General features: G+C 55.8%; 1 protein-coding gene across 1 annotated transcript; it reads left to right on the top strand.

Moving 5' to 3' along the window:
• The first annotated feature begins 8,239 nt into the window (after positions 1–8,239).
• On the top strand, positions 8,240–10,359 carry LOC109782368 (cytochrome P450 78A9). The gene is made up of 2 exons (XM_020340981.4): positions 8,240–9,305; positions 9,404–10,359. The coding sequence occupies exons 1-2, from the start codon at positions 8,319–8,321 to the stop codon at positions 10,031–10,033; spliced, it is 1,617 nt and encodes a 538-aa protein (XP_020196570.1). The 5' UTR covers positions 8,240–8,318; the 3' UTR covers positions 10,034–10,359.
• Positions 10,360–10,606: the final 247 nt, after the last annotated feature.

Raw genomic sequence — 10,606 nt, 5'->3', positions numbered from 1 at the left:
GTAGCTCCGGTCGCCGCGCTCGGGGCGTCGACCAAAGCGTCCCTCATGAATGGCTCTGAGCTCTTGACAGTCGCTGGTGTTGTGGGTGTTCAGGTTGTGGAAGGCGCAGAACGGTCGGCTGCTCTTGGATGACTCGGGCTGATCTCTGCCTCGCTTGGTGTCCGGCTCTGCTGCGAGCACGGTTGCCTCCTTGCGCTTCACGTCCTTGGCCTTGGCTTTCTTCTCCTCCGGGCCTGCAGTTGGCAGCTCGAGGAGGGAGAGGTGCCCTTCCTCAGCTCTTGCGCACTTGGTCGCCAGGTTGAACAGCTCCTGAGATGTGCACAGCTCCTCGTGGATAGCGAGCTACTCCTTCATCTTGATGTCGCGGACGCCGTCAGAGAACGCGGAGATGATGGCCTCGTCCGTGACCTTGGGGATCTTGAGGCGAGTGTTGTTGAAGCGCTGGATGTACTTATGGAGGGTCTCTCCTGGTTGTTGCTTGATGCGGCGCAGGTCACCCGCGGCCGGCGGACGGTCGCGAGTGCCCTGGAAGTTGGCGATGAAGCGGTCGCGCATCTCGTCCCAGGAGGAGATCGAGCCCTGAGGCAGGTTCAGGAGCCATGAACGGGTGCCGTCTTTGAGTGCCATAGGGAACCAGTTCGCTATGACCTTCTCGTCGCCGTTGGCCGCCTTGATGCTCAGCTCGTAGAGCTGCAAGAACTCCGCAGGGTCGAGGGTGCCGTCGTAGCGAGGGGCGGATCTGGCTTGAACTTGCCCGGCCAGGCGACGCTACGCAGCTCGGGGGTGAAGGCGCGGCAACCGGCCGTGGTCGCCGGGGCCTGTCTTGGAGGTGCAGCTTGATCTTGACGCCCACGCGCCGCTACGGCAAGTGGCGCGGGGGCCTACCGCGGCAGACGATCCTGGCGCGGTGGTGCGAGGAGGGGCGGAGCGTTCTCTTGCGGTCGAGGAACTTCTTGACAGCTTACTTCTTCACGCGCGGGCGCCGGACGCGGCGGATCACGTCGCGGTAGCGCACGCCTTTGCGCCAAGGCGCCATCTTGGGGCAGAGGTGGTGGAGGCGCTCCATGAGCTGCGTCGCCTGAAACTGGCGGAGGGCCTGGCGGAGAGAGGGACGGCGCAGGGGAGCCCCCTGCGGCCCGGACAAGCTCAGCGATGCGGTCGAGCCAGTCATCGTAGAGGTCGTCGACCGGGCGGTAGCGCAGGAGCTCGTGCGCCATGAGGAGCGCGGCCCGTGCGTCCATGGGAGCGCGACGAGCATGGGATGAGGAACCGGCCGGGTTCAGCGACGGAGTGGCGGTGCGGCCGTCCTGCTGCACCGAGGGGTACAACGAAGATGCTTGCTGCTCGTTCCCCGTCGGGCCAGTGGCGGCGTTGGCGGCAGGAGACGGAGAACGACGAGGTGGCCCACCGACGGGAGCCGTCCGAGCGACGCGGGTGGCCAGGACAGCCCGGTGCTCAGCACGAGCACGGCGAGCGTCCGCCATGAAGACGACGGAGCAACTAGACGCGAACGACGGAAAGGAAGCTTCGGCGCACCCCTACCTGGCGCGCCAAATGTCGGATCATGGGTTCCGGCAAAACCCTCAAGGTTCGAACACTGGGGTGCGCGCGAAGGTTTCCTCCCTACCGATCTACGCCCTAACTCGCTAAGATCTCGCGGACGAACTCGAAGAACTCGCAACACAAAGACACAAGATTTATACTGCTTCGGGCCACCGTTGTGGTGTAATACCCTACTCCAGTGTGGTGGTGGTGGATTGCCTCTTGGGCTGGTGATGAAGAGTACAAGGGGAAGAATAGCCTCCTGAGGTTGAGGTGTTCTTGTGCTCTGCGTGTGGCTAGGGGTTTGCTCCAGATCAGATTCCCTCCCCCTACCGTGGTGGCTAGTTCTACTTATATAGGCCCTGATCCTCTTCCCAAATATTGAGCGAGAAGGGAGCCAACAACGGCCAATTCAAAAGGGGACAGCTAGTACAGCTTATCCTGACAAAAGCAGTCTTCGCCTGCAAAAGGCTCTGGCGATGACGCCGTCTTGGGCTCCATGATGACCTCCGTCCTGCTGGTCTTGGTCTCGTTGCACCGATATGGAAACCTTTGCCTGATGCCTCGGTACTCCGCGCCTGCTCTTGCCTCCTTAGCACCAAAGAGGAAACAAGGACGCTGGGCGCGCTGGCGCCCGCCTGGCGCCCGTCTGATCCTGATCGTCATGGCTCACGTCACGAGAGCCTCGCGAGGTTTGCCCTGCCTTGATATCTCCGCTCCTCGCGAGGCAACCTGGTGAAGCAGCTCCTGAGGAGGTCTTGCGTCGTCCGCCTCGCGAGGGTCTTGAATGCCTCGTTGATGAAGATGAGCCATACAGGCCTGCAGCACAGCCACGCCGTGGGCCGCAGGCAGGCAAGTCTGGAGACCCCCGTTCCCAGAACGCCGACAGGGACGGCGTGGGGGAGGCGCGGACAGCGTAGCCCTCGCCGCGCTGCACACGGGCCGGGAGGAGCCAGCGCCGGCGGGGGAGAGGCGAGGCGGCCGGTCCGGAACTGCCCCCGTGTCCATCTTGGACCTCTTGATGGCAATGCGGAGGGCCAGCTCCTCGTCGGAGTCGGAGCGACTGCGACGCTTGACGTGATCGTCAGAGTGGATTGAATCGAAAAAATCGGATGGGAGAAGAAGAGACGAAGCGCGAGCAGAGTGAGGTAGGTTTTCCGGATTGGGAATATTTGTGAGGACGAAGTAGGGTCAAGGTGTGCCGGGTTGACGTGTTGGACGCGCCCGGACGCGTCCGGGCAGCCCCATATCAGCCCTATATTTGGGCTGAATATGAGGGGCGCCAGACGGCCCGAGCGTTTGAGGCTCATTTGAGTCGTTCGGCTGAATTACATTTTCGTGACCGGTCAGTGACCGACGGCCCGCCTGAAATGTTTGAGGCCGGTTTGGGACGCTGATGTTCTTACCTCACTGCCTCATCACCCTTACGTTTACGCAATCGACCGGTGAGAAGGGGCGGGCGCAACAAACACGTCCATCTCGGGGATTCGATTTCAAGTGCAAACTACATATACGTGACGGCGATGTCCGGGGGACATCGAATATTTAAGCGCCCAGTTCAAATCTCGCCACACTAGGACGGGACAGCGACCACGGCCAATTTGGCCGCGATCTTGCTGCAATGGCTCTACCCGCGTGGTGGCTTGACTAACGATTTACTTACGCACCGATGCCTGTACTGACATCAATTCGATAGTAGTACTCCGTTAAGGCCGTAGGCCCAGGCAAGCACGCAGCACGGACATGACTGCGACCTGTGGTACGTACGTACGTACACTCTGGAGTGTGTATGGTATACAAACGGAAATAATTGCACGGCCTTCTCCGGCCAGATGAAAGGAAGCACAGGATCCCCAACGATCGTAGGCAAGAAAGCAGCGCCGTTCCTCTAGTCCCTGGCGGCTCCAACCCTAGCCGCCGCAAGGAGACGCCAATTTTTCAGCGCCGTCCTCCGGCGGCTCCTCTCCACCGGCGACTTCGGTTATCGGTGGTGAGGGGGGTCGGTGGATCCACGCGTGTGGATCGTTTTTACTTCCTCGTAGTCTAGGTTTTTAGACTGTTCATCGTCTTGCCTTCGGCGGCGACGATGACGGTGGTGAATAAAGATTTTTCGGATCCTTTACTGATGAGGCCATCGGCCCTATGGTTGGAGATGGATTTGGAAACCAGTTTGTTCAAGCAAGGATGGTGTAGCGGCGGCGGCATCCTCGTGGTGAACCTGTGTCCTCGGGCTCCGCCGTTGCGACGGTGTCTGCTCCAGCGTCGGCGTGGAGCTTGGGAGGTAGTCTAGGAGCGGATGCAGATTGTGGTCTGCATCGACGACATCTGGAAGATGGAACGTGTGCTGAGTTCGTGGTTCGTGGATGGCAGGTATGGTTCCCTCCTTCGGCGTCTTAGTCGTGGTGGGGTGCTAGACCTAGAGTTCAATGGCATGTCCGGGGTGTTGCCCCGGTCTGATTCGTTCAACGGCAATGACTTCATTTTTGGTGAGCCACCTTGGAGGTTCGCAAAGCTGCATATCAGCGATGGAGCCGCGTCGAGTTCGGGTGAGGAGGTATCTGTCATTCTTTTCTTCGGTAGCTGCTGTGGTGGTGCCGGAGGCAGGTGACGGACGTTGTTGTCAAGCTCAAAGATGTTCTGCTATCTTTTCAGTTTTATCATGTCGGTTATTACGTGACTTGTACTTTGATCTTTATGATATAAATGAGACACGTATTACCTTGAAAAAAATGAAAGAAACACCCTGGTAGCTACAAAGCCAAAGAGATATGTCAATTTCTGCTTTGGGGAGTGTCCGAATCCTGCTCGACTAGTCGTGGGTAGTGTAAGGCGGACGTCCCACATAGTCCTGCATCAATAGAGGGTTGGTTCAAATTGAACTAAATCTAAGGGGAGCAATAATAACTAGCGTATATCTATTTTGACTATGATGCGGGGCGGATCGGGCGCCGCTCTCCACACGTAGGTAGAGGTATAACTCTTTGTCCATTGTATGCCTGAGCCCAATCAGGCAAGCTAATATGTGCGGCTAAACTATTGTTTGAGTTCCTAATAAAGTACTAAGTCATACACTTTAACCGTATGATGGGTGAATGTACAAGAAACTCTTTGTTTAAACAATTGAAGTCTTCTACTCTGAACTATTGAAATCATTTTTCTTTGACCATGTTATAAAACGAGTTCAATTTTGCATTTCTTAAAAATACTACCCGATGATATATATTTCTTGAAGTGTGTTGAGCTTGTTGTTGGGTACCCATCGGGCATTGATACCCACAGGCCACAGGGTATGGGCACAAACAAGGTTTTGTACCCGGGGGCTTGGGTATGGGCAATACATTAGCCCTGTTTGTTTTAGCTTTAGGCACCAGATTCTTGTGGAAAAAAACTCAGAAGTTAGAATAACAACCATTTGGAATCAACTTTGCAAATGAAACTGAATGGATTCACACCATTTTCAGGGCAATTGCTTGAAGCGTGTCCAGGTGTACTTGAGAGGCAAACCAAATTCGGCTTTGCCAGCGAACCAAATCCATAGGTGATTCAAAGCCAACTGAAGCTGAAACAAACAGGGTCATTGATGCCATGAGCATGTAGGGTATGGGTATGGGATTGTTGTACCTGTCTCATACCCGATCCATTGCCATCCTATTTGTTAAATGAAGCTTGTGGAGTGTCCTTGCAGAAAAGTGTAGAAAGAATTGAAGGAGTATAGATGGTTAAGAAGTTGCTTTAGGAGAACTTCGCAAGGAGACATGGCAGGAATTTCACGGTGCTCGTGATTCGGTGAATGGATGTCAAATTTGGTATTGTAGATACTGATATATTTTTTCTAAAATCTTGGTCAAACATGCATATGTTTGATTTTTGAAAAAACGAATACGCCTTATATTTTAAAACAAAGGCAGTAACAAGTAGAAAAGTTGCACCTAGGTTACTTAGATGGGCCAGAGGGGTCTCGGCAAGAGGGTGGAGTGAGTTACCCCTCCTTGCTTGTAACTCCTTTTCCTTTGTTTTGTACTGCCTCTGCAGAAATACCTAATGGAGCTCGAGCTCCATGGTGCTCTTTACTTGAAAACTTCAAAAAGAAAATTTTCAGTTTCAGAAAATGCTGGAAAAAAGTTACACATATACATATGGATGTATACTACTCGTCTGCAAAGTTTCATGATGAAACACTTTTTTTATGTGACGTACACAAAAAATGACAAAATCACATATTTCTAGCACATGTACTATTCACTAAAATCACTTGATTTTGATTTTTTGTGTACATGCCACATAAAGAAGTATTCCGTGCTAGAATTTCACACAAACCTTGTATACATCTATAACCACTTGTGTATTTTGCAGAATTTTTTAACTCTTAAAAATTGTTTTCTAAAACTTAAAAAAATGATTGTTTGAAAATAAAGGGCTCCATGGAGCCCGAAAGCAAAAAAAATCCACTCTCCTAGCTCAGTAACTAAATATATTATAGAGGTATTTTGACTTTAAGCACTTTGTATACCAATTTGCACCACACATTCATCAATTAACCAGTAAAAGTTGGCTCCACACGCAGCTTAGGGTTTCTCTACCTCCCGTCTGCACAGCCACCAGTCCGCATTGTCTCCGGTAGCCCTAGGGCCATTGGGGCGTGGTGGATCCCCACCCTTGCCGGCGGGAGGGCTATATTTTTTGACGTTTCTCTGATTTTTGTTATGGTTTTGTGTCCCACTCAAAAAGGCAAGATGGCGGCGGCTCCCAGAACATGGAATAACGTTCTCCCCGTCTAGCCCCCATCCCGGTGGTCTGTCTAGCATCGTTGGAGGGTGTGTGGAAGTGTGTCTTCGCCGGTTCTCGCAGGGTTCGGGCGGTCGTTGTCTTGGTGGATCTACTCGGATCCGGTCTATGTTCGTGTGTCTTCAGGTTAGGTCCTTCCGATCTACACGTTTCTTCAACGGTGGACGGTTGCTGTTCTGGTTCCCTAGTCCTAGGGAGCCATAGCATGACGACTTTTCGACTACCTACTACAACAAGTTTTGCCCCGCTCCGGAGAGGGAGGGGCGATGATGGCAGCGCGTCTTCGGCTCGCTTCATTGTTTGTACTCGTTGCTGGGTGGTCTACGGATCTTGAAGTGATTTTTATTATATCTACTGTTCATTGTACAATCATGATTGAGGATAAATAGATAGTTTTTTTAAGAAAAAAACACCTTGTAAACTGCTGGCGATTTCTTGGATGAAAATCGCCAAGGAGGCTCCTTGTTTAAAGATGAAAATCAAGCAATGTGGCGTGAATCCATCTGCTGTCTGGGCGTAAAGTCAAGATAAGCGAGCTATATGAGCACCAACATCTTGACATGTTCCACTCGAACTCTGCTATTTCTCCCATTTGCATTGCTCACATGCCCGGGGCTGACTGGTTCCTTTTCGAAACTGGAAGTTGTGATCCAATGCAGCGGCGGGAAAGATAATACTCCCTCCGTTCCTAAATATTTGTTTTTCTAGATATTTCAACAAGTGACTACATACGGAGTAAAATGAGGGAATCTACACTCTAAAATATGTCTACATACATCCATAGGTGGTAGCCATTTGAAATGTCTAGAAAGATAAATATTTAGGAACTTAGGGAGTATTTACTAGCACCAGTAGTAGCTACTTACAATGCTGAGCCTCCATGAAGCTCCATGAAGCTCCGTCTTAGCTGGCTTAGCAAATGATTGTTAATTTAATGGAACCGCCAACATTGACACCATAAACTAGTTTTAGCATGATGCGTCCGGGTTTTGGGGGTCCCTTTCCTCATTTGGACGTGACGGCAGCTGCCTGCACCTAATCCGTAATGAGGGCAGGTTAATCGCCTCGCCATGCACGCGGACGAATTTGCTTGCAGAATGCGTATGGCAGCGGTGCGCCACATACGACGTAGCGTACATGGTTGAGCTCAGGCTATTCGATTCGATTCCGTGCATGTATGGCCCAATCGATGGAGCTATACTGGCTGTAGCTATACGGACGGAGTAGCTGCAGTTGATCGCTGGATGGATGGATGGGTTGGTGAGCAACGTGATCGATGCGCGCGTACGTGCCGTCACCTCTCTCCCTCCCGGGGAGGCCCGGCCCGGTTGCGCCGCACGAGGCCCGCGTGACGACGTGCCGCCGCAATCCGCGCGCGCCCCACAGTGGGCATGGGCAATGGAGCTACTGCTACTGAACTGAAGCAGCTCACGCGGCTCATGTGCCTGCCTACTCCTATACTAGAGTTGCTAGCTCGGCCGTCCGCTTCTCGTTGCCCACCGGATCGGAGCAAAACCGCATGGCCGTCACGTGCCACCCCATGCCGCAGCTGGCTCCCGCTCCACCGCCGATCGTCGCTCCCCCGGTCGTTTTGCGTGCCAGGCCAGCACAAATATCGTACTACTACTCCTACGTCCGTCTCCGTCCGGCTAGCCTTGGATGCCCCTCCACGACGAACGCCCGCAGTTACCGCGATCATCAATTTTGGCAGAAACGGCTGCACCGTTACTACTTCTCCCTCAGCACTGATGATGCGCGCCGTATCATCATCAACGCCATTAATCAAATCGAATTGAATCGATCGCCCTGGTTATTACGGTTCGCATTCCCCTCCCGCGATGGAGCTCCGTCCGTCCGTCCGTCGCCCTTGCCGCCTTTCCTGCGGCTATAAAACCGGGCCACGCCCCGACCATGACTCCCCAACTTCAACGCACGCACCACCCCAAAAGCCCCAACAACACCCGAACCAAAGCAAGGCAGGCGAAGAATCCATGGCGACCCCCGACGACTCCGCCGCCAGCTGGCTGCTGTACCTTTCGCTGGCCGCCAAATGCGGCGGCGACCACCCCGGCCTCCTCGCCGGCCTCCTCGCGGTCTGCGCCGCCGCCTTCGCCATCACCTGCCTCCTGCACTGGTGCTTCCCCGGCGGCCCGGCCTGGGGCAGGTGGTGGCTCACCCGCCGCCTCAAGGGCTCCCTCGTCCCGGGGCCCAGGGGCCTGCCGCTGATCGGCAGCATGTGGCTCATGACTGGCCTCGCCCACCGCAAGCTCGCCGCCGAGGCCTCGCGCCTTGGCGGCCGCGCCAAGAGGCTGATGGCCTTCTCCCTCGGCGAGACACGGATGGTGGTTGCCGCGCACCCGGACGTGGCCAGGGAGATCCTCAACAGCCCGGCCTTCGCCGACCGCCCCATCAAGGAGTCGGCGTACGGGCTCCTGTTCCACCGCGCCATCGGCTTCGCGCCCCACGGCGCGTACTGGCGCGCGCTCCGCCGCGTCGCCTCCACGCACCTCTTCTCCCCGTGGCAGGTCACCGCGTCCGCTCCCCAGCGCGCGGTCATCGCGCACCAGATGGTGGCGGCCCTCGTCAGCGCCGGCGCCGGGGTCGAGGTCCGGCGCGTGCTACGGCGCGCGTCGCTGCACAACGTGATGTGGTCCGTGTTCGGCCGCCGCTACGACCTGGGCACCGGCAAGGAGAGCTATGAGGTCCGCGAGCTGAGCCGCCTGGTGGACGAAGGCTACGACCTGCTGGGCCAGCTCAACTGGTCCGACCACCTCCCCTGGCTGGCCCGCTTCGACCCGCAGGGCACACGCGCCCGGTGCTCCCGTCTCGTCCCCCGCGTGAACAGCTTCGTCGGGCGCATCATCGACGACCACCGCTCCGCCGCTCCGTCAGCCGCCGTCAAGGACTTCACCGACGTCCTGCTCTCCCTCCAGGGCGGCGACAGGCTCGCCGACGCCGACATGACCGCGGTGCTCTGGGTGTGTGCAACCGAACCCAAACTAACTCCCAAAGCGTACACAGCCACGCACGTTTCGTTTCGTTCCAGTCCTCTGATACGTTCATCTTTGGTGTGCAGGAGATGGTGTTCCGCGGGACTGACACAGTGGCGGTGCTGATGGAGTGGGTGCTGGCCCGGCTGGTGCTGCACCCGGACGTGCAGGCGAGGGTGCACGAGGAGCTGGACCGCGCGGTGGGGCGCGACCGTGCCGTGACCGAGTCCGATGCGGCCTCCCTCCCCTACCTCCACGCCGTCATCAAGGAGACACTCCGTGTTCACCCGCCCGGTCCGCTGCTGTCCTGGGCCCGCCTCGCCACCTCGGACATTCACGTTGACGGATTCCTCATCCCCGCTGGCACCACAGCCATGGTGAACATGTGGGCCATAACCCACGACCCCGACGTGTGGGCCGAGCCGGACGAGTTCCGCCCGGAGCGGTTCGTCGCCGGACAGCCGGCCGCCGAGCTCTCCGTCATGGGGTCGGACCTCCGCCTGGCGCCGTTCGGGGCCGGGCGGAGGAGCTGCCCCGGGAAGAGCCTGGCGATGGCGACGGTGGCGTTCTGGCTGGCGACGCTGCTGCACGAGCTGGAGTTCCTGCCGTCCCCCGACCCGGCGCGCGGCGTCCACCTGGGGGAGACCCTGAGGCTGTCGTGCGAGATGGCGGCCCCGCTGGCCGTGACGCCGAGGCCGCGACGCCCGGCGGCGTGATGACGCAGCGTGCCTACGTACGTGCGCGCGCGCGCCGCTAGCTGCCTAGAGGCGTTGTCGCTACCGGTCGGCTCGCTGGCCTGGTACCACGCACGCACGTACGCTTATCCTGATGAGCAACTCGCAAGGGATGAATTACCTAGTAGTAGTAGACTTCATATATGGACGTGCCAGGTGACGACCGTGATGTTTTTGCCTTCTTTTTGTTCGTTCCCAGTTATTATTTCGTTAGCCTTTTATTATTTTTCTTTTCTGCAACTGCCCTGTAAGATATTGCTAGCTGATGTATATATATATTCTACTACCTACTGGTACTAAGAAACAAATGTCTCTATCTTGTTATCATTATCCTATTCCGATCATAATGCTACTAGTGGTACCTGGTATGGTGAGACACAGTGGATCGGGTATTACGACGTGCAGACAGAGCTGGTAAATATCAAAATATGTACACCAACCAACAAACCAAGCATATCCAGGTCTACAGTGACAGTAGATTCTTGTCCCGTGATCAGTTGCAATGCAACGCTAAGTTATTGCAAATGCTGAAAATTTGCGTGTGTTTCTGAATTT

Source organism: Aegilops tauschii, chromosome 5 (genome assembly GCF_002575655.3).
Source record: "Aegilops tauschii subsp. strangulata cultivar AL8/78 chromosome 5, Aet v6.0, whole genome shotgun sequence".
In the NCBI taxonomy this organism is placed as follows: Eukaryota; Viridiplantae; Streptophyta; class Magnoliopsida; order Poales; family Poaceae; genus Aegilops; species Aegilops tauschii.
Note: the sequence above shows the minus strand (reverse complement) of the source record. Positions and strands in the feature narration are given on the sequence as shown.

Excerpts from the sequence above, each read along its gene's own strand:
- LOC109782368 (XM_020340981.4), top strand. The coding sequence starts at position 8,319 with ATGGCGACCCCCGACGACTCCGCCGCCAGCTGGCTGCTGTACCTTTCG. Across the intron at positions 9,306-9,403 it reads ACATGACCGCGGTGCTCTGG|GAGATGGTGTTCCGCGGGAC; the intron begins GTGTGTGCAACC and ends TTTGGTGTGCAG.